This window comes from Varroa destructor, unplaced genomic scaffold (genome assembly GCF_002443255.2).
Source record: "Varroa destructor unplaced genomic scaffold, Vdes_3.0 BEIS01000001.1, whole genome shotgun sequence".
Lineage (NCBI taxonomy): Eukaryota > Metazoa > Arthropoda > Arachnida > Mesostigmata > Varroidae > Varroa > Varroa destructor.
The window spans coordinates 14,326,093-14,353,653 of record NW_019211454.1 but is presented as its reverse complement, the minus strand read 5'-3'; the positions used below and the strand labels follow the sequence as shown (position 1 = coordinate 14,353,653).

At 42.6% G+C, this 27,561-nt stretch overlaps 2 protein-coding genes across 13 annotated transcripts in view; one reads left to right on the top strand and one right to left on the bottom strand.

The window, feature by feature from the left end:
- Positions 1–2,227: 2,227 nt before the first annotated feature.
- LOC111249219 (uncharacterized) overlaps positions 2,228–27,561 on the top strand; it is a 42,838-nt gene continuing 17,504 nt past the window's right edge. The window contains exons 1-4 of one of the 9 annotated variants that reach the window (XM_022802821.2): positions 2,228–4,252; positions 5,003–5,100; positions 21,994–22,100; positions 26,643–26,823. In XM_022802821.2, coding sequence (XP_022658556.1) covers positions 26,806–26,823 — 18 coding nt within the window. In that variant the 5' untranslated portion in view covers positions 2,228–4,252; positions 5,003–5,100; positions 21,994–22,100; positions 26,643–26,805. Of the gene's footprint in view, positions 4,253–5,002; positions 5,101–21,993; positions 22,101–22,393; positions 24,940–24,972; positions 25,656–26,642; positions 26,824–27,561 lie in introns of those variants that run through there. The other 8 variants (XM_022802831.2, XM_086977533.1, XM_022802802.2 and 5 more) reach the window with 8 other exon arrangements.
- LOC111254132 (protein saal1) overlaps positions 18,556–27,561 on the bottom strand; it is a 34,077-nt gene continuing 25,071 nt past the window's right edge. For 3 of the 4 annotated variants that reach the window (XM_086977540.1, XM_086977542.1, XM_086977541.1), the window contains 2 exons: positions 18,988–19,291; positions 18,556–18,687 (listed from right to left, as the gene is read on the bottom strand). In XM_086977540.1, the coding sequence (XP_086833666.1) occupies positions 18,580–18,687; positions 18,988–19,291 (412 nt within the window). In that variant the 3' untranslated portion in view covers positions 18,556–18,579. Of the gene's footprint in view, positions 18,688–18,987; positions 19,292–20,822; positions 20,851–27,561 lie in introns of those variants that run through there. The other variant, XM_086977545.1, reaches the window with a different exon arrangement.

The following is a 27,561-nucleotide window of genomic DNA, read 5'->3' as shown; positions in this document are numbered from 1 at the left end:
CATCTGCATGACTTTATCATGCCTTGTAATAAAACCATCTTACCACGCCACGTATCTCATCTCATCTCAGGAACTTCTAAGATCAGTAGATGAGCGATGCCTGCGAGCGAGGACGCTTTTGTTCTTAAGAAAGATTCACGACGTTCAACGGAACTACACCGTAGCGTGATTGACCACCTGTCGGGCGATCTGCCCGCCGCTGTAAATGGACTAGACAAATTTAGTAGCCGACGCTTGCTGACACAACATATGGCCTCTATTAGTGTCTCAACAGGAACCAGTTGGCGAATTTATAACGGACGTCAGGTTTTTTCGTGATGCATTTAGGTTGTGGTACCGCAGATACTTTGCTCTTTTCTCCGGCTTTGATTTATTTCGTTGCTGCACGTGAAGAACAGACTCTATTTAGTCTTTCTACTCTATTACTGACTGTTGTCCTTATGTGCCAAACTTGTTAAATTTCAGTAGATTCAATGAGTTTCGGCTGTCGCGTAGAGATTGAATCTATTTTTTCTATCATATTTACTAGAAAAAAAAAAATTACACCTGTCTTATTTGTAGCTGAAGTCGAACTCTAGTCATCTAGTCATCAACCCCTCTATGAAAATCTATTCAGACAACAGAGCATGTCTTTTTTGGTAAAGCCAAAAAATGCAGGCCTGTTGAAGGCTGTTCGCGTATTTTCATCGACTAAATCAATAACCTATGTAGAATGTCACTTTAGCATAAGAAAGGCACATTAAGAGATTTCATTGCTAAAACCAGACCTTATCGAGCGTTCCACGACAAATTTAGACAGGTTTGGCCTGCTTTCCTGTTGAAACAATCGTCGCTACAATGAGGCCTGCATGGGATACGTTGTCTAATTTAAGTCGACCTGGCTCATGTGCCGAGAGCACACTAATAAATAGTTCGTTTATGCTGAAATTCGTCTATAATTGAGATTCCTGTATTATTTTCCTAAGCAGATCAGAACTTTTTTCTTGTTATGCTATTCGACAGTCACAAATCGTCAGATTGGATAAACGTGGGGAATGGGTATATAAGTACAATTAAAGGCTAATTCATTTTTCTGTGAAAAATCAGTTTCAGCAGAAAAGTGTGGATCAATTTTGCTTTTATATAACCGCGCAGAACCTATGAAAATTTCGCTACTTAGGATTTCCTATGAACTCAGTAGTTGTGCAATTACGTGGAAAACCTCAGCGCAGGCAAATTGGCGTTTAAAGGCTTTTTAGAGTAGAGACTGTATCTGCATACTGTTCACTTGGTAGTGGAACACGAATAGGTTTTTTTTTTTGTTAATTCAAGCCTTTATACAAGCTCGATACACCAGCTTCAGATCTTGTCCAAAAAACATGAATTTATGCCTGATTTTATTTCTAAGACGAGAAAAGCAATATACGAGCTTGTTACTCCTTTATATTCGTTTTATAGAAAATCGAAGGTCATAGTCTCGTCCTGAAGTCATGAAGGACATGCATGCCTAAAGCATAACGAAGATGTGGGTCCTACCGTGTTGGAATTTCTAATGATTACTAATAAGCATCGCTGTTCGAAGAAGAAAACCTAGCTCGCATAGCCTATTTAGAGTTCACATAGACAGTTTACGACATTCACTGTTTAGCCTTTATGTGTAGTTAATAATAAAAAAAAAAAAAAAAACAAATAATGCGGGAAATAGGCAATTAACTTTTAAATAAAGTTGGACCTGTTTGGGTAACGTAACGTGTTTCCGTCGCAGACTGGCTAAAATCGATAAGGTATCGACTACGTCGAAAACGTTAATAAAAGTGTATCATTAAGTACCCATTCAAATTGGTACTGTTTTAAGTCGCATTGATCGACGAAGGGCTAACGCTTCTTCTAGTCCCGATATTGATAATACCGTACTCTTACTCATTTGTTTATGAGCTTTTCGTACATCGAAATTAGCAAATAATTGCACTTAGAGACAAAATTGAATCACACTGAATATAATGTTTGTTGGATCATAAAGTTCACCAAATAATATTTAATAATAAACTCTATAAAGATTAAAATCTTATTTGCAAACTGGGCGTGCTCCGTCAAAAGACGTCTCGAAAACACTTATCATTAATTGGGCAAGTGGTTTTATGTTCGCAGAACGATAATGATGCCCAAACACCAGTCCCATACTATTAACTTCACTACATGTCGGGGTTTAAAAGAATTATTTAATAACGTCTCTAGAAATGATTTCACAATGACCAACTAGTGCTACATAGCGACTGGAATAAGTATAAGATATCAGTTTCGACGACAGTTGCTGAATATCACTTTTAGTTGATTCGATAGTAGTTCGTTCCTTATTAAAACACTGATATTATTAACCAATCCCAATTTAACTGCTTCAAACTTTATACCATTTTTTGCAGAAGTTTTTTTTCTGCGTGTACTTTATAGAGGTCCACTCGAATCCGTAAGAGGGCGCCATCTGCTCCACTGTCTCGCAACATCGTAGTGGAAGCTTCTCGTTTCCCGCCACAAAACGTTTCCTTCCTAGAAATTCCATATCTCTCCCATCTGTTAGCTGGCTCCCTCTCGCGCATCCCCGCACCGCAAAATGATCATCATGCAATTCTTTCCGCCGTTCTTCCTACGACGTTGTCAGCCATACACAACACTTTTCGGTTGTTCCTGCTTCTCTCGGAACAGTAATCGTCGCAAACAGTCTCCACGGTTCACATCTCCTCCAGACCCCGGACTATCGCGATGTGTCCGCCAGAGCGCGCCTCCATCGCCTGAACTCGTGCTGCAGCAGTCCAGCATCGGAGTCGGCCGGAGCGAAGCTCATCATCGCCGCGCTGTCAGAATAGAGAACCGAAACTACCTTCGATCCCCAGCTGCCCATTCGGGATAGCAGCCTCGCACTGATCCAACGGCGACTCCTGCACTAGCAGCCCCCCTTTCCCGACTCTTTCTTCCTTTTCGATTGCTGAGTTTTGTGTCCCATCGTCGTCAGTCTTTTCTTCGTTTTCCTTTCCATGGCTTCCCTTTCCCTCTGTGCATAACAACGGAAACATGGATCTCTTTGTCGTATATACACACAGACCCACGAGCTTCGTAGAGGGCTCTTTGGCCAGGGGAGAGAGACGAATTTGGAGCACACGACGACGGCGATGAGTGCGACGAGGACGGCCAGTTCCACTGCTGTTGCCATACCACAACTGTATGTGTTGTGGGGCCAGAGTATAGTGAGTGAATGAGTGAATCAATGAGTGAGGAAGCAGCAAGGAGTCTCTCGCTTGCAGCGGCTGTCAAGTAGAGACCGGAGAACCTGCCGCGATGGGCTCGCGTTCTTTCATTGGTCTGTGTTTGTTCTTTATTCTTGCTCCGAATACCGGATCAAGGGAAGTAGACAGAACAACGATAGCTGCTACTATTTCCCGCGTCGAACGCAGAACGTGCAGTAATACACGAGTGTATCTGTTGATTCGTAACTTTACGTGTTAACTTGATTAGAACAAAGCGAGCAATTTGTAGCGGCGGAAAGCGCGTTTCCTTCTGTGGAAGAAAAGACTAACGCCAGTTAGAGTACAGTGAATGGTCTATAGTGATCAGTTGTTCAAACCGGTATCCAGTGGAACGGAGCGAAGCTACAGATCGTGAACCACTAAGTATATTGCACATGGCGTAGGAAGGACGGGCCTGCTTGACCGAAACGTTTCTTTTGTCCTTCAGTTGACAGTTCGTGTCGAAGACGGCGCACACGCTTACATTGCAAAGCCCAAAGACTGACGCGAGACAAATCGTTCATCGAAAATTGATCGAGGCATTTCGAGCGAAGGGCTTGAACGCCATGCATTGACTGTGTATGTGTATTGTGAGCTGCGAACATTTGTCACGGTGTCATGCAACGGATACTCGAACGCGAGGATGTACGATCAGCTAAAAGGTGCCGAGGTGCACGATAGCATGCAAGTGTCGTCGTAACAAAGTACGCAGATGTCTATCCTGACAAAATCCGACCGAAAACAGCACGTCGTTTTACTTCTATTTACATGCAAGATATTTTGCCAGTGAAAGATTATTCACTTACAATACGACACAAATGATTGTTTACCACACTGGCCAATAAGATCAGTGAACGCTAAACATCGGAGGAGAACATTACCGTGGAGCCTCTTTATCTATCGTAGGTTCATCTGTCTTCGCAGTGCGCATGAGAGTCGAGCTAGGGCCGATAGGCGATGCATTACGGAGAAGAGGCGAAACATCAGCGAATCAGGTGCAGCGTTATAGAGCTCCATATAGCGAAACAGCCATATAAGATTTTAGGTTGATTAAAGAAAGATAGCTTCACTAAAAACTATAAGCAAGTACAAGGTTTAGAATAATTTGGCGTTTTGTGCATATAAACACGGGTATGGAAATGCAGTGCTCTGTAATATTTCCATAACTATTGCTCTAACTGCATGTGTGAGAAATATTAAAGTAAATGTCGTCATTATTATAAGTAATATATTTTTGCCACTTGACGCAATGAAGGTACTGGGTAGTAACTGAAGAGTAACATCAATTTACATGACAGTATCCCAACTAAGAGCCTCCATGGTAATTATTTTAATCCTAACTGATGCCATAAGTAAATCGGCTAGTAGGCATAAACAACGCTCGGGGAGAACAGACGCATTTAAACAAAACAAAATGAAATTTTTTTTTTTTTTTTTTTTTTTTTTTATTTCAATACAACTCGCTGCTCGAACACAAAGGGATTACACAATTGTATAGAATCTTTGCCGTTTCCCATCTGTCAGTTCGTAGGGACTTAAAGAGGAAGATCGTGCACGAAGTGCGTGTCTTCCCTTCCATGTGGCTAATTCTCTCTATAGATATATATAATCTAGCATTTCTAGTAAAACACTGGTCTTCGCTATAAAGATAAATTACCTGTATCGCTTAAGGGCATCTTCAGGCCAGCGCCGCACCCAGGATCCTTTATAGAATAATAGGCGGATTTTGTTCTTGATTATTCCAGGGCACAGAAAATAGTTCGAGGGCCGTTAATTATCGAACCGAGAGGAGAGGCTTGAAGAATCTTTTATCATAAGAACTTTGGTTTACGAACGCCTACAGGTGTGTTTTTTTAAAAACTACTTGTCCTTCTTTTTTAGAGTTGAGCCTGTAACGAAGGTTTAAAGCCTAAATAATTCTTCCGTGAGGTCAGAAAAAAAAGACTACTTTGCAGCAGACGTTTGCTTGACTTGCTTAACTAAATAAATACATTCATAAGACTCCACCTTTAACTCATATGCTTTTTTCTTTATATGATTTGCTTGCACTATCACTTTATTGCACGCATCTTCAACCCTATATGTGTTGTAGCCAGCCATGTTGGAATCGCGCTATAGCTAACGTTCATTTGCAAACTTTCCAGCACTCTTAAGTTACGTTGATCATCACCTTGTCTTTAAAAGCATATCATATCCTCGATATTACTCTGTACGCAGCTACCCAGAGCCTATTACTCTGTTTAAAACTATTCAAATCCTGACGCCACCGAGCTTGCCCTACCTTCTTTGCGGCCTCTGCCACTGCCCACTTTGCCACGATGGCTTGACACTCAAATCGTCCTACAACAGACCTCTAGTCCGCATCCGTTAAAGCACATTGAACGCATTATGAGGAGTATTTATCGAAAAACAAATACTTCTACTTTACTTCTTCCTTTACTCGGAGCGTGAAATAGGTAAATGCTTACACGATTCTCTGCATAACTCCGTTATTCAAAGTCAGAGAGAGCATGGTTAAAACAAGTAATAGTCGAAGTGATTTCAATGCTGAAAGGCTGTTTTTGGCCTTCTGCAGTCCCTGAGAAAAAAAAAATAGGTGGAACAAGAAAATAATTAATCTCGTCTCCTTATAACACCACCAGCGTGGGACAGAGCGTACCGACGAAGTTGCCACGTACTACTGCATGGCACCCTGCGACATCGTCTTTGTAGCACGGGGTACCCTGCATGTTTCATACGCACTCGCTCGGATGAAACTCTATCGGTTTCGCCCCTGTTGCCCTACGGGCTTATTGAGGTATCGTGAAACCTTATCCCTGACTCGGCACTGCTGATAACGGATATTTGAAACTTTTTTTCTTTGCCCCTGGACAAATCAGAACGAACGGATGAGAAAGGACGGCATTGGCGACGCTGATGACCGTGGGAATGATAAAGACAGTCTGAGACGAGAGAAACATAGAAAAGATTAATGGGAAAAGGGCGAAAGACAGGCACTCTGCTTTGGAACAGACCTTGGTAATTAGGTAATTGTAACGACGAATAATAACAATAATAATAATAATAATATGAAGCTAAACACACACTATAGTGAGCCAGGCTTGTTTGGCCAGAGGAGCTGAGCAACTACCGCTAGCCTAAGGACTGCGAGCTAAAGTTATATCAATCTATACACGTTGCTGTTAGATGGTAAAAATTTCAGCGTGCTTCTGCGGACGACAGATCCTATGTGGTACCATACGGCGTCACAGTCATACAGTCTCAAATAGTACAGACGTTACCCTAGCGTTTCTGTTAACAGTCACTCATTTATTCCAGCCCATACCAATCGCGTCACGTTCAGTGAGGTCAATATCGACTATAACAACAGAAACACTCGATCGGCGGTACATTTTTCTCCATAAGCAGATCCTAATCGCGCTGCTCAGCTGGCTCCACTTGATGATATCCGCTTCCACAGAGTGGTTGCGCGTGTTACCCATTCTATTATATATAGATTGAATTATTTATGATCTCGTGGCAATGGCACCAGCGCGCAACGAGCTGCACAGATGGCAGGTTCTACGTAGCGGCCACGTTCCGCGCGGCCTTTACCACTGCTTTCGAAGGCCGCATATGACGCGCAGTACTCGTGTGACGGTCGATAGAGTTGATTCAAAAGGGGTTCGGACGGATGATTACGCGTCGGCATGCGACTTCGGACAGCAGAGCTTGCTGCTGGACATTGCGGCAATTATTGGTATAATACGAAGCTTTGCAAAACGAAGAAAAATAGGCGACCGTGATGGCATATGTTGACAATGAGAAAGCAGGCCGGTAAGTCGGACCCACACCGTGATACGGCAGCTGAACGTGCTGTTATAGAGTAATCCACGGAAATCTGTGCTGGAAAATAATGGAGAGCTAACGTGTTTCGAGCGTCATGATAAATAGGTTCAGATGATATACGCCTACGCAAAACTGACACGAGCTCTGTTCGAGAAAGCATCTTGTATCTCGGCTAGGTTGATTTAAAGGTAGTGTTAAAAGTGTGGGTAGTCCGCGTGCGGATTTATCTGTTATCCAAGGCAATGGAAGTAAAGAATGTACTATGCGCTTGAGACAGTAAAAAGAAAGTAGAAACGTCATTGAAAAACAGTAGCCACATAGACTTAAACCATGAAAACCGACCAACATGTATTTTAAAATACCGTGTATTATTTACTTACTAATAATAAGTAGATCCGTAACCTAAACACCAGGGACCCTTGTAGATTCAATGAGAACTTTCTGTCTGATCTCGGTACTCGATTTAACCGATGAAAGTTAATTGAAGACAATTCGAGCTGTATCACGACAACGTGAAGCTAAGATAACCGGAACTTACGCATCTTTGAATCATGAATTGTAGGGGCATCTTAGATTAGTATCAACAAACGTTAGGCATAAAGACCTTAAAATGGTTACGAATTTCGGTTGTACTTGTCGCGGAAAGCCAAACATTTGGACAAGGATCACTTGAAGAAAACACTTGGATGTTTCTTATACTACATAGGAGTTTTTTTCGTTGTTGCTGTATTTGAGAGAAGAACGACGTAAAACTATCGACAAGTTAATTGTAAGTTTGTTTGAACGAACTCAAACTTGATTGAAACTCGTGTCTCTATACGATAACGCAACAGTCATTGTCATTGGCATTAGCGCTTCTTGTTCATTCAGTCGATCAGCAAAAAATGCCGAATTAGGAGTAACGATGTTATAGATGGTACAAGGTCATCAACATGGAGGAGTTCGAACTCTGGACTTTCTCTGGAAAAGGTTTCTCTAAGTTTAGGACCTCTGGTAGACAGTCTGGCCTGAATTGTTCTAAAAAAATCGATTTTTAACAGTAGCGGCTAGTTGTATGGCCTATCAGTCCAAGTAGGATTTCAAAACGTCACTGTAAATGGAAGACGTGTGCCATTATTCCGCGTAAAAACAAGGAAACATTTTAGCGTTAAATCGCAATGAAAAACAGCTATCTGATTAGGAATAACTAAGTGAAGTATATCACGCTCCAGTACAGACAGACTATGCGTCTATTCACGTCTCGCCAACTCTAAGCAGAAGCCAGCAATAGCAACCAGCTGATAAACAAGGACAGTCTGCGTTTTTTTTTTACTTTTATCATTATGTAATATATAACTTACCTCTCGATCACGATCAATTTACGAGCTACATGATTAGATTAACATCGTCTCTATTTTCGAGCTGAAACCGTCCATGTCTGAGAATATTTCCCATCAAACTCCGACTCCGAATCCACCGGTAGATTTTAATACTTTAAATAAGCTCACAGCCTTATCTCTAGCATAACTCCATTCCATAGCACGAGACTATACTGGGAGCGCGTTTAGTCCATTTAATTGTCCTCCCAAAAACCCCCTACCTGAAATTTACTTGTGTTGGGACCACACATTATTTCAGGTAGAAAATATTGTACCTGAAATAATATGTGGCCCCAACGATAATCATACGGTGCTGTTTTTTGAGTTCATTGGCAACGTCTATTGTATAGTAGCTAGGCCATGTTTGCCAAAAGTTCAGCCCATCGCAACGATCAGCTTTCGTCAACTAAGCCTTAAGCTTGAGGAGTTGTGGTTCTCCTGTGATCACCTATTGTCACGTATAACAGTTTCAAATATTCATTTTAAATACTGTTGATTCCATGGAAGTGTCAGCATCTAACGTCAAATCTGCTTCATCTTACATACGCGCCCAGCTATGCACAATACTTGCTTTGTAACAAAACAGTCAAATACCCGTACTTCCACCGAGGATTTCCATATGCTAATCACCAGAGCTTCATCATGTCAGTTATTATTGTGCCTACAATTACGACCTGCATACGGTTACGAACCGCCTTTGCCTGTTCACTGCTGTACCTCGGTGCCTCAGCTCTGTACCCCAGATCACAAATTGAAACAGACACACATCTTTTTAAACATGTCATGTGTTGCCTCGGCCCGCTCCGTTTCTGGACCAAGTGTTTGCTCCGTTACCTACCCAATTATTTCGTCCAGGTCCTCCAGGTCCTGCAACATCGAAACCTCAAGTCTTTTCGCTGTTCTTCAAGTCATGCATTGTTAGGCAACCTCCTAAACAGTGAGACAAAAGGGAAAGTAAATGTATTTCTCGTTACCACTAACGCTACATGGCTATTGCTACACATACAGACATCCCATTGGCAGAGGCGGCCGCCGTTTCCGATCTTACAGCCAACTGAAATACGGACAAAGCGACAGATCGACAGAGACATGTCTGAGTCTCGAACACCTCGTTTTTCTCCTCTGAAACAAGCCCTCTTCATGAGCAATGCTCTGCTCTGCTCTGTTTTCTATTCTATGACACGGTAAGCTGCTATTTGCAACAGGAGATGATGGCGTCGGAAAGCGGCGACCAACGGACGAGTCAGTTGTTGTACGAACTGGAGGGCTGGGGCGATAGCGCTTGCCGCGCCCCGGCAGTAAAGGCCGACGGGGATCGCCCTGATAGAGCCACCCGGCCATAGCCACGAGGCGCCTGTCCATCAGCCTCTCTGTGTGTGCCCAAGTGCTTAGTCGCAAATTTGAGAACGCTGGGCCACGACTCCCAAACATCGAGTGGGGGTGGTATAATAATCGGAGTCGTCGCTGGAGGTTGCCATCGGCGAGGGATAGTTTCGGTGGTGGGTAGCTCGAGCGACCCCCTGCGTCGCCGATTCGCGCTTTCGGAACACAGAGAGCGCAGTGAGTCAGCGAAGGAACAGCGGCGAGTCGCTTAGGATCGCGGTCGTGCCATTCGTAGGCCATGGGGTGATGGGCTGCACTATGATGGCACCAAGCAGGTCCGCAAGAAAGCTATCGAAAGAGAAAGGCAGAGGAAAAAACCTGTGCTTTCTGGACAAAACTGCTTTGTACCTTGTTTCCTGTCAATGCGTTGGCAGTTTGTGAGTCTCTGAGTCTGGACAGGAATTGTCGTTTGCTAATGCGGAAATGTTGGACGAGAAGATAGGTATCAGTCGAAAGCAGGTAATTCAGTTCTGCAGGCCCAGCATCTTTTCTTGTCTCACCGCTTTTCGATGGGCTCTATCTAGAAACATTATAATACGCCAGATCAAATGAAAGGGAAATAAGGGGCTATCACATAAGTCGTCGTCTCTCCTTGTCCTCAGCTGAGACGCTCACAAACAGACAAACTATAGGAGCTGCTATGGGGTACAGGCATACAGGCAAACAACGATACGCGCCACTGTCCTAACCCTGAATGGATGAAGTTGAGCGAGGCACGCGCTGTAACAACCATGGATGTACAATTAAATAGAAGGGTACGTCATAGAGTAAGCGCTGCATAAGAGAACCATGCACACGGGACAATCAGCGAGATCCTTGGGCAACGCGATATTAATGTAGATATGGAGCCGCATTTAGAAGATGGCAAATCATAGTTGGTGGGAGACTGTTGGTTCACTATGAAAGTTGTCTGTGTGTAAGTAAAGATAATGCATGGTCGTTGCCATATCATATGGAGATATGTACATAAATGTACATGTTTGCCTATACCCAAGAGAGAATGTCTACTCTGTGCGTTTGTATATTGCTAATTCCAAACGACTAGGCCCGGCTGAGAGGGGTCGCTTTGAGCAAGCACAGTTAATATGACAAATATTGGCTAGCTCAGTCTGGCCTGCTTATCTGTGCCGCAACGGCTGTTGGTTGATAAAGTGCGAGCGAGATAAAAGATTATGTATGACATGTTCGGTCGATTGTCATAACAAAATGTGCAGAGTTGAATTTAGATCTGATTTTTGGCTGGAGCAATAGTTCTGTGGAAGATTACTACGTGCACTGAAGACACGCATGCTTATACGGTGGATCAATATTGTTTATGACTTCAATGCGTAACATTTCCCGAACAGATTCGAGTGAAGATGTCTGTAAATCTTACTTTCGCCGGCTGCATAATATATACCTTGTAAATGCACTATACGTGGTTCAAAAGCTACTGCGGGCACACTTAGAAATATCAGCTCTATCCTTTCCGAAACCGTATTCATAGCAAAAAAAAAACACGAATCTTTCACCAGCGAGATGAACGGGGTCGGTCTGCAGTCGAATTTTCTAGAATACAACATGATGAACTTCGATCAAACTTCCCTATCTACCGAGCAAAATGCTCGTCACCTTGTCGTTGCGAAACGTGTGCGGGTCAGAACAGTCGCTCCCTAATTCTCTTCCCTATTTGTCTCATGTATCGTACATGAATGGCGTCAATTTCTTTTCATGCAGCCATGCTAGGAGATAATCATTCTCACTCTGCATAGAAATTAAGTGTATAAAGGTAGGTCCTGATAGGGAAAGCTGAAGCTATCCGCTCCCTCCCTCCCTCCCTTCGTCCATTGTCTATTGTGACATTTGTCGTTGGACGAACGGCTCCAAACACGACAAAGGAATATATCATATACTTGTATGCCGAAGTGGCGTCTGGGCAAACAGCGAACGCGCGAGGTGTCAACAACATTTTTCGAGATACACAGATTGGACTGTTCAGAACGAAGCGGATAGCTTCCGCTACACGATCGCGTCTCATAGACGGCCGCTCCTGGTCTTGTTAAGAGTAGCCATGATGCTTTAATATGGTCCGTGAGTTCGTCGACCCTCGTTTGCCGCTGAAAATCTACCGAGACGCTCCGTGCATGGCTCGGTACATGTATACGCCGTATGTTCATCAAACGATATTTTTACACGGACGAAGGTTGAGGGAGGGTTCGGGCGGCATTGACGACCTGTAAAAGGAGCGAAGTACACACAGATAGCGCAGAAAAAACTGATCGCGTATGTTGTATACTTACTAAAAAACACGAGTTTTACTTTTTTGTCGGATAGCGATCAGCGGACCAACATGATAAGTACTGCATGGGCGAATGTTTACTATACATTACAAGATCGTATTGTATCGTAATTGTTGTGTACTACAAATCATCCTTACATCGTAAATACAACTGTAGAACATCTGTTGATGCTCTGCTCGTGTGATTCCCACTAGGGATGCTGCAAGCTCTTTCAGATTACTCTCACAGTTGTACATGACCGAAAAATACAGATAGCCTGAAAAAACTCTGGCATAAATGTTGCTCGACGCGCCTTATCTAAACGAAACATCATTCAAGCGCCAACAGTCACTTCGGCCGGTTCTTGTTGGAGCCGGCTTGAGTTGTATGTAACTGCATATCGGAACCATCACTTTTTCAAGTACAATTCACGCTTTACCCATATACTGACGTAAAATCTATTCATATAGCGAACCCCACGTCCGATCTTCCTTGCTGCTAGCCAACTCAACGCTAACAAGAAAGCCCAACTGTCTGAGCCATTTTTGTCCAAAATAAGACGTTTATTTCCCCGCACTTTTCATAGGATTATCTCTTCGGACCTAATCAGGACAACATACGGTTATAACAAGCCGCCTCTGGAGAAACCGGCCGAAAGCCGCTGCGGCCAGAGGGCCTTGGATTCTTACTTGCTATTCCGAGATGGACGAATGTCTACTTTTATAGTAAACATCGGGGATTTAGCAGTAGGCATAGAAGAGCTACACAATACAAAATAGCCCCCCCCCCCCCAATATTCTTCATTGAGAGGGAATATGAAGCTCTCAAGTGTTCAAGAGACCGCCGCCCATAGTCAAATTAATTTCGCTGATAACTAGAAGGTGCATTGTTTCAAAGTGGAACAATGAACGGCGAACAACCATAGAGACTGTTGTTATTTAGCCTGTCTTCCGTAGATCAGTGCATTTAGAATGATCGTATGCTTCTGACGTTGTGCTGCCGACGCTTCGTACAGAAAATCTTCCTACATGTGCGCATACCAAAGCGTGCCGCATGTACTATTAGACATGCATCCAGACGGCACGTATGAATGTATAGCTACCATTAGTTATATTTGTTTGACAGGTAAGCTATTGTAGTCCGTTTACACGAGATGAATACATTAAGTCTTGGCGATTTAATCATTTATTTGACGAGTAGTTATATATAGGTATTTCGGGAGGGGCTAGATCCGAGTTTCTTTCTAATTCGCACATCGGCTCCGTCCACCGTAATCTTACTAAACGCAGACTATAGATGTACTAATTGCTATTCACGGCCGTGCACAGGATCACCGAAATGAATGTGTATCGATGTTTGTGGCTGGGAGCAACCTCGCAATGCACACGCGCGGAGTCACGCAAGCCCGAGTCGTCCATGATTGTGGCATATCGCCTTTGAGAGCTCTTCACCTATTATCTATGAGCAGAGGCATATGATGAGGGCACTCGGTGGTCCGTGAAAGCTCACATTATGCTTTGAGGTTGCATAGGCAGAGCTGGCCAATGCTCACTTAACGTCGAGGGTGCTACTAACACAACTATTGTTTCGGATCCATCTGGCGTCTTCCCATAATTTGACTAAAATAATGACGACTGCTGTTACCCTTACACAGATGATTCTAGTTGCTTCTCCGTCTTTCCACTATGAGAAATGTGGAACGCTGATCCCTTCACATGCTATACGAGAATCCTGTTTTTCGGGGTTGCATACACTATTTAGCCAAGGCATTAAAACAGCTGGACGTGCAGATGGAGTCTTCTTTTCGACAATTATTTTATACAGCTGTTATTGTGCTAACTCTGCGTAATGTGATTTAAGAAGTGCACGTTCGGTTGCTTTGGGTTCCTGCTTAAATGTGCGTTATTTGTGTCTTTCTCGTGTAGTTGGCGCGGATGGATCCCTATCGATAGGCACAATCGCCCAGTCCCTTGAAGATAACTCTGGTTCTTGTTAGTTCAATCACAGAGTTGGTTACTCGAAACACATTGCTATGACTAGTCCTGTCTCGCCTCACTTCCATTGTGTTTTCTCTTTTCGACCGGGCGTCTCTGGTCCCTTATTGTCGAAACCAATAGCCTTTATCCTTCATGTGTCATTTCCTGCATGTGAACTAGTCATCATAGCTTCGCCGTCGCCCTCGCTCATCAACTATTGCCTTGTAGCTTATAGTTAGCGTATACACTGTTCCCATGCTGACTCGCTCCACCTTGTCATGGGACGGCCCCATCTTCCATTTTCGCATCCCCTTGTAAGCTTCGCCCTCGTGAAGTTCTGTCCGAACTGTTGTCGCTGAACTCACGACCCCATTTTACCACTAGCTAACTATTTGGCACTGCACAACGAGGCATTCACATATGACTTGTCTAGCGCCATTGTTTTTGGCTCGGTCTGCCCCTCGCCGCATTGTGCGGACAGTTGCTCTGCCCCTATCTATACCTAGAACAATCGCGATATGAGTCATCAGCGTAGATCTGTCTGGTCGTGAGTGGCGCTAGCTTTTCTGCGCATGCCCTATATTCCCCGCCTACACGCGAGCGCCGCAGACGCTGAGCACCGGGCAATGCCGCGGAGGCGATCTAGGGAACAATAGGGGCGAATTGATGGACTCGTGGCTGTACAGCTTAGCGAATGTTCAGGTCGTGACTGACGGTTCTCCACGACCCCCTTCGGTGCGTGTCACTAGTCTTCCCATTGCAAAATTTCTGTGACTCTATATATCTCCGACAGGCTTGTGGGAGTCGTTAGAGGAACAGGCCGAAATAAATGGGCTATGCGCTTTCAATTTGACGGAGCTTATGTCAATGTGGTTTGTCGGTAGCAGATATTCGTTGTTGGTAAATGATACTTGTTATAGACACTAGAAATTTATGGCTGAAAGGACAATCATAGAAATTGCTTCGAGTTTGACTTCAAGAGCTTAAAGTTTGTATGATACATATTGGTCGGTGACAACACACATTATGGCTACAATGGACAGAAGAAACTATGGATTTTCTACGCGAATGGAGCGCCTGAAAAAGTAATAATTTCAAATCAGTAACTTGCTAGTAATACCTTAAAAGTGTTCTGCAAAGGACAGTTGCTGACATTATCTGAGTGTTGAATAATATAGTCATCAATAATTATAACCCAATCGTTAAGTTCGCTGGGTAACGTACCGTCCGATGCAATCAGCTCACTCATCTCGTATCGTATCAGCCAGTTAAACCAGCCAGATAAACTATCAGGTTTATATGAGAGGTATAAGCCTAACAAAGACTCATAGCCGAATCCACAATACAGATATGACATTGAGTTATCTGGATAATGTCTCACCTCAAATTTAACAGTGCGCTTCATTTTAAATTTCCTTTTTGTCTAACGTTACTTCTCCCCAGCTCCTCAGATATTATTGGTTTGCGTTTGACTTAATGATTTCAGAGTATACTTCTCGCTACTAGCCATAGGTTTGATCTGAGCCACATTTAGGAAGGACTAGGCAAATTTAATGAGGCTAGGTGATAGCTGGTCAGTCACGCCTTATCTATATAAATATGCAGAAAGCTCGCTACAGGAAGTTCAACACTGGCAGATTATGTCAGGTGTCTACTAGCTATACTATAGATCCTGGCATCACCAACTATACATTAAGCTGGTTTCGTTCGCATTGCAGGTAGAGCTTAGAAAAAGTTGTCAACCCGTAAACGATTTGACTGAACTCTGATATTTGTCAGGGGGATCGAACGAGTACACGTTAATAGATTACTTAGCTGCTAATCGGTTCTTCCTACTACGAATATTTTACACTGGGATTTTTTTTTCTAGTAGTACTCTGGCTGAATCGATCTCTGTAGCTTCGGAGAGATGGCTACATGTTCTATGATGCTAGCTTCTAGGTTTTTTTTTTCTATTTTAAACAGTCAGTGCGTTTAAATCGTCGTTAACAATTGTCATAGGCGGCACAAAAACAAACATCACATCCGTTAATATTTACGCCATCACGTACGCACAGGGCTCCAGCCAGGGATAGTTAAAAGTATGAACATTGGTATTTACGTGTACAAAATCATTCTTCAATCACCTCGGAGCAATAGCTCTAAAATGCAAAATACTGCAAAACATGGCCTGAAATACATAGCAATTTGAAACATAACTCTGCGTAAACACCACGCCCGCCAGTGCCATATTGTACAAAAACGTCCTTTAAGATGATTACGTCTACGCTGTTTTTACGCAAAAGCCAATAACTCCAATTAATGCCAAAAAAAAAAACAATACACACAATTTAGTCGTACAACCAGGTCGCTATCTGCGGTGCTCAAAGACATTAAGAAGCTAGTTAAATGCTTCTAGTCATTGAGACCCACTGATACTTTTTTACTGAAATTTAGCGGAATTACTAGTCGAGCGAATTTGGTTTTGTGCGAAAATCTTTTCCTACCGGCAATACAAAAATCATTACATTTGAAATTGAAAAATCTAATTAAAAATTAGAAATACATATCCATGTCCTCTTCTTCTTAGGTAGCATATGGAGAAGTTCTCAACTGATCTCATCTCCTGTGGAAAAAATGGGCCAGTTATAATAACAAGAACAGATGACTCATTATTATTCTCTAACAGGGATGATAATCCCTAAGAACTAGTAGATCAGCATAAACTGATGATGTATTATTTCATAGATCAAAACATAATCCGGGCTACTATCTATCAAGGGGCCAACTAAATATCCCAGGTGGATATTTTGCGAACATCTAGGTTTTTAGGGCGATTCAAGGAGTAGATCCACGTAACGGTCAGCTGCGATCACTTCATGTCTATATCAGTGCCTCTTCGGCTAAACGTTTGATGTGGGGGCCATCCTGTACCTGTCAATGGCCTTAATATTCGCTGGTTGTAATGCCGCACCTCGGGGACCTTCATGTTTGATCCTGGCCTAGTCCCACGAGGTCGCCGATGACATTCTCAAGTCTTCGCACTTCCTTTAAACTCACTACATCGTACTGGCGCCACTGAAGTTATTTAGGCACAAAAGTACGTCGTACTTTGCATTTTAGACGAGCGCCCTTTACGTTTACTTATAGTAGTAACAAGTACAATTCCAACCAACGAGAGCGCAGATAGCGTTTTTAGCTCTAGACGAAATTTAGGCAGGATGGAAACAGTCATCATATGAATGGTAATAGAGCCGAATCTGCGGACATACCGAGGCTAAAGCAATATTACAGTGGTGCGTTATGAACGACGGTCTGCACAATGGGAATTCTGGGAACAAGGAACCTGTGGCGTTGAAACGGGTCAGACCAGTTGCAATATTCACAAATGGAAATATACGGCAGTAAATGCTACCAGGCGCTTAAACCTGCTACAGCAAGTGAGAGTCGTACCATGATAGTGTTGCTCCAAGTTATATATACACATATTTGATACCATAAGTATACATTTGTAAAGGCACTTCAACGACTATACATCATTCTTCGTTAGTTTTTGCCAAGGCCAAATTATATTTGTCTTATGCTTTTTGAAATGGTGGATTAAGTTTAAATTGCACGACGTAAAAGACCCAATGGGTATGAAGCATCCACTGAAATAAAGAAAAACATGCATAATATATTGTTCATTTTCTTCTGCAGCAACATCCGTTTCTCGCTTGCACATATCTGTACTGTCTGTATACATTTTAACATTATAATAAAAGTGCGCCTGCCATTTAGCAGGCGTTACGGTGTGCTTCGAGGACTACGTAATCCGATCACGTGCAGAGTAATGAAGTAACCTACCACAACGATTCGCGGCAAACTTAAACTACATGCAAAAGCGAAAGTCAACCTAATCCTCTATGAAGTTACACAATTTTGGAGCGGATTTTAAAAACAAAGATTATTCTTCTTTGCGTAACTCCCCTAATCATCACGGAGCGATTTCTTTAATTCCTTAGATAGATTTCAATAGATCTCGTTTCCATTGGCACAACTTAAAAAGGCTCAAGGCTCATCTTAGTGTCCATAACCTCCAAAAGCCTGCCCCGTTTAATCCAGATTAGAGTGGGTTAAGCTCTTGATCGTCTGGCCTAAACGTGTCTCTGATTTCCTCTCTTCAATAAAGGCTCCTCTAAACATGCAGGACTGGCAAAATCTATACCAGTTCCCCCATGGAAAACAAATGGTCACAAGGAAGATCTTTCATCTTGACGGGCTTTCCGCGGAGCCTTTCATATATATATATGTCTAGTTGCATGATAGGTACAACCTCTCTACAGTCACAGGCGCAATCTTTATAAGTACAATATAATATCTACTGAGTATGTGTGACTAGGCATGCTTAGATAGCGTGCGATAGATATAATTCCTGTTCTGGAACAGAGACAAGCATGCGTGAAAGTGGTAGAAACGGTTGACGTAGTCGTCCCATCTCAACCTGCTGCCAATTACCGATTGATTATTCTGGGACATATCCATGTGCCACGAGCTGTTATTAAGAGCCTCTCGTTCTCTTCGTAACTGCCTGTAGCGGTGGCAAACAGGCAGGATTCTGTTCCATCCAATGCCTCGTTCTCTGTTCGTTCTCAGCCATCGCCAAGGACTGAATGAAAGGAAAGCAGCTAACATTTAGTGGGCGTCCTGACGCTTAAACAATGTCTTGCCTCAGGCATGGAGTTACGCTAGTTAGCCTAAGCTCTTGAATTCTGTAACATAGTTGACTGTTAGGCTGAGTGTGTCAACTGCCACTCATCGAAACATCTTCTCGAAAATTGTTCAGTGAATAAAGATGAGATGGAAGCATTAAGGGATCTTGAAGGGCCTTATAACAGAAATTAGTCGAAGAGCAAGGTAAGGATAAATAGCCAAAGAACAGATTGGCTGGTAAATTTAGTTGCTGTACCTGTTTGACGTCCTGACCAGGGAAAAGATGCTCGCCTTCCCTGTAACGTCGCCAGAATAGACCGGTCCGCTGGTGTATGAAGCTGTGTTTTTTTTCTTTTTTAGTTTTTCGGACTGAACCATCCTTGGCAGGCGAGGCGAGTAAAATGAACGATGCATAACCGCACAGGCAACAATCGTTCGAGCGCGTTGATAAGCTGATTCTGCGTTTGGTCGACCGGAGGTACACAAATACAAGAGGCGGTGAATGGAAAGCTTGCCCTCGATTTGGAAAAAGAACACCCAACGATATATGCGCATTCGACCTGGAAATCAAGCAAAAGTATCCATGCGCGCCGATACAGGAAAATCAGTGACCCAGATGCATACACATATCAATCTAAAGGATAACGATATTATCTACGAGGATACCGTTTTCACACGTAGATATAGTTTTATCTTTCTGTTTTCGCTTCGATGTCTATAGACATAGTGTTGCATGAATATACCGCTGAATGTTGATACCTTCACTATAGTTTTTTTATCTTTTTGTCACCGTTTCAACTTCTAATCAGCCACAATGTATAGGTGGTGTGTCCTTTACTTCAGCACAAGTTATCGCCGTATCAGCATTCTAGACATGTTCGTATTGTCTGTAGCAGTGCTACGTCTATGATTGTACCTTACCGAATCTGTGCATGGCTGTACACAGCAGCAAGTAAAGCTGTGGCTGTTTTTCTATTTTTATAAGAAATTCGCCAGCCATTCGCGTTATGTCTCAGTCAAGTCGGCTATATATACAAAGATACATACTCTGTCATAGTGTGTAGCTTTCTACACCATTGCATCATATAAATTATGTGGAAACTTCCGAGACGCCTCCCTTTGAGGTGTACACTGTAGTAGCGTAGGCTATCTGCCGTAAAGCACACATCGCGCATTAGCGCGAGTTCAGGGCACTAGCGAATGTTTCGCTTTTTACTTCTGGGATACGGAACACCTGAGGCAAGCAGAGTCTGGAGCACGGGAGCGCCAGGTGGGCCTCTATTACACCTACCATTTTCTTTCTCTCTTTTCTCGCTCTTTGCTTTGTGCTTTTGGCCATCTTGCGTCTCTCATCTTAGACAAGTATACCTTCCCGATGCTAATAATAGAGGTCTGCCTAGCGAAAATAAGTACTGCCCAAAGAACTCCATAGCTCGCGTTTAATCACATTTCACCATTGGGTTTACCCCCCCCGTCAACTACTACTGCTTCGCCGGCCAGCTTTTGCTGCTCTGCCATCTAAGCTCCCCCCACCCCCCACCATTACAAGTATTGTACTACAATCGCTCCAGGGAGCTACTGCATCAATAACAGCGGACAGACAGACAGACAGGCAGGCAGGCAGGCAGGCAAAGTGATCCACGACTCGCCTGAAGCCACAGAGCGTCAGTTTCCATGAGCTGTACAGCTTCGAGCTTCTTACACACCGACCGACGCGCACCGATGAGCCTGCGCTTTGATGCGTGATCGGTCTCCAATCTTGTCCACTGTCAATCGTTCGTTAGCCTTGAATCTGTGGCGGACGACGGATGCCACCGATTTGAATCGGTAAAATTGCTCAGCAGGAGAAAACGAGGTAGTATGTCTGGGCCTGGCATCTGATGTCGATAGTAAGATCGTAGTGAATTTAGGCAGGACAGACGAAGATGTAGGACGAAGAAGAAAAAAATAGTGATTCTTTATTCGCGCTAGCTATTTCTGTATGTAGACACTGGCGTACGCAAATCCCGTTTCACACATCGCGCAGGCCATATAGGGACAGATTATACACGTGAGGCTGTGCGTGCGTCAATTTGCATGGGTATCCATTTGGATAGCGCAAATTCCTCAGCGTTTAGATCTGAAAAGGACCAACTGTGGGTCAGTGAAAATGGTTAATTGATAACAATAATAATGGAAACTCGAAAGGCAAGACAGTCAGATCAGCGAGATTCTTTTGAATCACTGAACCTGCGTTAAAGGTTGAATGTGGGTGAAAAGGTAAATTTTTTTGAGCAAGTATATTTAAAAACACAGTACTTGATAACAATGGATCGAAAAGATGTCAAAATATAGAGCAAATATCGAATAAAACATAGAATAAATGCCATCATTTTTTGAATGAATTTGTCTATCTATGGTACTAGATATTTTTGTCGCTATCAAAAATACCTCTAGAATGTTGTACATGTTTGTGTCCCCTTGTTCCCAGCTGACTGGACTTGTTCGTCAAGAAAAAAAAATAAGCGTTTTAATAAAAATTCATTTAATTTTGATTGCCACATAGCAGACTAACAGAAAATCTAAAACTGATACATTTTCCGTATTGACATAATACATTAACTCTTCAATTGTACGGTTGTTTTCCTATTAGGCCGATGCTCATCGTACTGTCATTCATGAAGAAATGAAAGCTCCTTTTTACATTGTTAGAAATGTAATCCCGTAGTAGATTACAGATAAACAGAACATTGTTTCATGTGTAGAAGCCTAACCCTGTTCGCTGCCGGTTACATTGTAGAGTCTCACATACTGAGAGCTGGACAAGCCACTAACGACGTTTCGTCGTAGATAGTAGCGCTTCGTAAAAGGCTGTCGCTGAAAACAGAGGGGTTTTACACCAGCGCTGTCCATACCAACTTTTGCCGCTCCTCTCTGATGGCCCTAGATCTGATGACGATTCCGCGGAATAGAAGAAGAGAGAGTTCATAGATCTTGTGCATTTCAGAAACGCAGATGCTCATTTTCATGCTAATTAGCTTCATCTATTATAGTACGTATGTTGATACAGGTAGAACCTATCGGGGGTAGGTATCGTACAACGGTCCTTCGTCTTATATATCCATATGTGTGACAGGTCTACGATCGTATGTTTACTTGTCGTCTAAGCCTATGTTAAGTGGAGAGCGATACCATAACTCCACTGAGAAACTTGTGTACGTTATAAGCGAACCGCTTGAACGTTTGATACTAGCTGATCGATATTCTGGAAATACTTGTTCAGTGATTCATTTAGGCAACGAATGTACACAGTATGTGACCGTAAGTGGACGAACGCCGTGTTTGGTCGAGGACACGAGGTGCTGATGCCAACTTACTGCATTTTGTAAGGTACGATTTTATTTATCATAGATCACCATTGCGAAAATAGCTAACAGGTACACAGTAGTACACATTGAACAACACACAATATATACAGGCCTTTTTCTATTAGTCCGTATTGCATAGTGTCCAATAGTATCCGGCCATACAAATGAAGGGGAAGTGTGTTTGCGATTAGATTGGCTCAATCGGAAACTGTTCTTAGTTGAGTATATGTATTTTGAAGCTTGAGTATGTCTGTGGTCATTTTTTATGTTATCAAACCGTATTTCAGAAATACTGCCTAACTCACATAGTCGCCCTTACCGGATTCCCGCTGCAGACCCTATTGCGTGGACGTTCGGCCCAGTAAATTGAAAATCCTTCTGAATACACTTGAGGATATACTGGAAGCAACGGAATGGGTGTTCAATGAGCTCGGTGAAAATTCTATAGCCAAACGCCTGACTGTATGCATATCACTGCTTGTGAAAAAAAGTCGTTTCTGCAAAAAAAAAAACGATGCCGTGCACGAAAAGGATATCTTTTAAGAACGCTTCAAGTCTAAAGGAGGACGATTGAACCCTGGAAGAGTTTACCCTGGAAGCGTGTACAACTTATATGATTTTGACCGAAAGTAAAGCGAATGCTTTACTATGAGCTTTCGAAGATTAGTCCAAGGACGGTGAATGCAAAGTGTAATTTGACTCGGCTTGTCAAACTGAGTAAAGAGCTTGACAATGTATATGTCCTTAAGTGACAAAGGACCGCTTAAAGTGGTGACCTATTTTATGGAGGCACGCTGCTCCATGAGGCCTTGTTGACCCTAAAAGTCCAGCTTATAACCTCTGCCCGGTCCGTTTTGCTTTTTATAATCATTCGGATCCATGCAACGCGTTTTGGAGGCTAAGCAGTTGGAATCGGTGTCGATCAGTGAATAGTTTCTATGGCCGAAGAATCGGTTAAACGGCAAGGGAAAGCCAAATAAACAACTCGTATGGGCAAAATTAGCTTCTCGAAAATATCAACACCACCTAAAAGGAGCAGAAAAATGAAATTTGTTTCTGGCCAGGAAAATTTTCCAAAGAGTCTTTATGACCTTCTCTGAAGAAACCAGCTGTCCGAAGCAGCCAGTCATATTAAACAAGTTGGCCTCGATCACATAATAGCGTAGTACAAACAGATAGGGATTAAACTGAAACACCAATATACAGCAACTTCGACGTCAGTAAAAAAAAAAGACCTAAATAGGTACGCGAAACAACAAATCCGAAACTCACGCCCAATCGAACTTTAGTTAGCTTCGAAAAAATCTAATACACCGTCACAGAAATTCCGTGAATTACAGTGATTTACAGCCTGGAAAAGGCCACCACGATCTGTTTGAAGATAACTTCTTAACACTCGCTGTATGGCCAGAAGCAATGAAAAGTACATTCTCGACTGCAAGTGTTTATTTGGTGTAAAAATAATTATTATTGTTATCATAACTGATAGAAACATTAATATAATATTGATGTTGATGTTATTTTGAACACAAATTCAATCTAAGGCATATTTTCTCTTGAAAACGATTTCTGAAAAACGCTGCAAAGCTCCGATACTGTGACGAGGTTGAAGCGCAGACTCTAATAATCAATAGCCATACTTGAAATGAACCTTACAAACATTATCCAAAGTGTATTACGAGTAACGGTTTTCCTTGAAACGAAATTTTTTACTAATTGCTGTGAATTTGACAGCACTAGGTTCACGAGCATTACGGGCTCATTGAAGGCCTTTGTCGTTAATAGATCAATGCGGATGAAATTTTGGCGCGCTTCGGATGAGGAGGCCACTTATATCACTGCCCTATCAGTTGCAGCGTAGCCAAACGGTTTTTATCTGTTGCCGTAGCATACGTTAAGCCCATACTGCGATGCTTTATAGTATAGAACGAAGCATTAATTTTTCTTCGCGATACATATTCGGATGTAACCTTGTGTGGACATTAAGTGTCTCAATCGAACGATCCTCTATCTTCTCTTATGTGAGTGAGAAATAATGTGCACCGTCTGTTAGAAGTAAAATCCTATAGCTTTAACAATACTTTTCTGCTGTTATATAAGCCCCGTTATTTTTCTAGGTCGATATTCCCGCTGTGGGCAACAACTACCTATGGTATGGCAGGAACCACTTTCGAATAGATTCCCGCTCAGATGACCTCGAAACGGCCCCCACATCGCTGAAACCGCTTCAACCCACTACCAGTTGTACTCGTTCTCATCCTGGCTAAACTCGGCTGTTATTATTGTCGGTGTTTTTAACGTATTTCTTCACACGCAGAACTTCACCACGATGTCTGAACTTGCAATCGCTAGTTGCCGCTACTATCAGCAACAATATTTTTTTCAGTACTTTTGCCTTTGGCAAATACCCATCAACGATTTACATTTGGTCTCAGTGACTCCTCCTCCTCCTGGACCAGTGACATAACTCTGCGGTGAGCTAGGTGTTACCTTTTCTGTATGTACATTGCACGTACAGGCTAATTTCAGATGACAACCTGATTTTGAAAGTTTTGGCATGGCGGCTTTCGTGGCGAAGGATTCTCTGATCATTTTCAGTCTCTCCACTGCTAACCCCCGAGCTTCCCCCTGCGTCTTATCCGTATTTCGCACCCCCCGGCGGTTTTGATCCACCACTCTTTGGGTGTAAGTTCACTTACAAAAGCCGAAAATGTCTGAACGTGTGTACTGCATCGACCGCTATGTATATAATCGCAAGTTAGCACAGCTGGCATGAACAAGCTCTCCGACGTCGCTCTTTGCCCTGCCTTCTCAGCCAAACAGATTCCTTACAGCCGAATGCGTCTTTATTACAATAAAAGGTAACTTTTTATAGGAAGGCCATAATGACCGAGATATATATCGTTACATAATTTTAGCTAGCTGTAAATAGATTACAAGGCATCAAGTCGTTGGATCCCGTTGCGCGAAAAGCACAGGAAGAAACTTTACAAGAATAGCGTCACCCGCAGCGATGTGGACAAGAAAAAAGGAATTCAAAAGGACCTTCTCTAGGCACGCTTAAAGGGAAATGTATAATCTCGCCTTTTAGGCTATAGTAGTTGGAGACCGTTGTTAAATCGTCGCCGAGTTTGATGGGTTTTGCTGACCGGCCCACTATTGTGCGCGCACGCGTTTGACGCAACGTTTTACGATGTAACGAGCCAAAGGAAGGGAAACTGTGTAAGAAATTTAAAAAGCACAATAGAAAAACCCAAAACTACGATTTGTAATGTATCATCGCATGAGATCACTGTGCGGCTCGTTCACCGGAGAAATCCAAAAATGGCACAGAACGGTCCGATTTCGATAATCACGGATGGAAGCAAAGTGTCACAAGGTCTGTGAAGCCCTTTGGGCTGACAAGCGATAGAAAACGCAGCGTTCTACGGAACCATATCATGCAAATAAAGCGCTGTTAGTTTACCCAACGCTCTGTTTCGTATGCGAGGAATAAAGCTGTATAACACCATAGGAAAAGGCAGTGAGCGGACAGAAAGAATAGACGATGCAGGACGGAGAACTGTGGCTTGTTCAGGTACGTCAATCCTACCGAAAGGCGAATGGGTCGCCTTTGTCTGCGCGATCCAGCGAGAGGAAAAGACATAAGTGTGTTCTTTTTGGCGGCAAAAAGAAACTTATTTTATTTGATGGGTGGCGGGACAATGAAAGTCTCAGATGCGTTTGTTCTATAGGCATTAGCCTGGCAGCGCGGTGCTGTGTTTATCTGTTCGATTGGAAAAATGTACGTCAAGGCAATGAACAGTTGCATTTTGGATGATAGAATGCTTCGACATGAAAATCCCCCCTCTCAGATGCTTTTTCTTTATGTATATTTTAGATATGTATAAAAGCACACCTAAATCTGGTGCAGACCAGAGCAAAAGGATGGTAGCCGGCAAATTTATAATAGGCTGTCGGAGAAAATTAGCAGTGGGCTGATTTTTGTTTTTGGAATTCTCTGTTGCTTAAGACGGTGACAAATTGAGACGGAGGTTTCGCGAATCGTTTTGACCTATTTCTGCACGAGCTAAAATCTTTGGAAGTCAATAAATATTTCGTAGAGGGCAACAATGCTTGCGGCACACTAGGGTCAGATTCGAACGTTAACCGTAACTGCACGGCAAGCTGAAATTACAAATTCAGATAATTTTAATTCGTATCTCAATAAACATTTCTATTCCAGATGACTGGAGACGACGTCGTCGTCTAGCTGATATAAGACAAAGTTTACATCTAATTATGAAAAGCATTCGCGTAACGAACAACAGTTGGCTCTAGAATCAGTGTTGCCAGCTAACGTTTCCCCTATTCCTGTTATATAGATAGCATCATTCTGCTACTAAAACAAACGCAAGTTTTCAATAGGTAACAACCGTCGAACAAGAAACGTTAAACATTGAACTCAATTGACCTCGAACACATATAGGATAATACAAGTGCACCTAAAACATCGAGTTGACATTTTAGATTAATCTTGTGCAGGCTATAACATACTAACATTATGCATGTGTTTTTTTTTTAGGTCGTTCCTCACGGTGGGAGTTCCAGAAAAAGTGGCAGATTGCTATGCCATCTATCTAATGTACTTGGCAAAATAAAGTTGCTTTAGAAACTTCCCTTAGGATACTTTGCTGGTGGAAAGAGCACGTCCTTTTGGGATTACCTTTCCAAAATAAAGACGAAAAATGAACGGAGAGCCAAAGGTAGGATATATATTTATAATCGTTATGAACAGAACGGTTTTATATAGGATAGCCTCAAAATATGAAATGTTCCCCATTCAATTTTCACAGGCTTCTTCACTTGAAATTTTCAGTGGCTCTTATGAACTGGGCGCGGCTCGACACGACGGCTTGAAACAATGACCCTGTCCATTTCTTCTTTCAATACTGCACTCGTGATAAAAAAAAAAAAAAAAAAAAGTAGATTTCCTACTGTCATGGCATTGGCTTTCTATCGTTGAATGAGACCCAGATCGTTCATCATAGTTGTCATGAATCAAAGCAAAAAACGCACTGAGTGGCTTTCGGAAAATCACCAGGCCAAAAACGTTCAACTTTTTCGCTACTCGAACGGGGCAAAGTATTGTACTAAAGCCTCGTTAGTGTATATTCCGCCCGAATTATTATGCCTTGTAAAAGCTAGATAAACGCTACGTTGCACTATCTGCATAAACTACCTCTGCAACTTTTCTCTCAATAAGGAAACAGTTATAAATAACTATAAAACTAGTTTATATAAATTATATACGCTACGCCCTCTGTAACACTATCTTTCAGCGGATGTTGGGCACTAGCCAATATTTCGTAACCATAAAAAGGTCACACGCCACAAAGGTGTGGGCTTAGACTTCAGCTAGACAAGAAAGGAGGCGAATGCACCTCCACGAAACACACGTCTACGGAAACATACTAAGAGGCTTATTACACGACTCGTTTTTG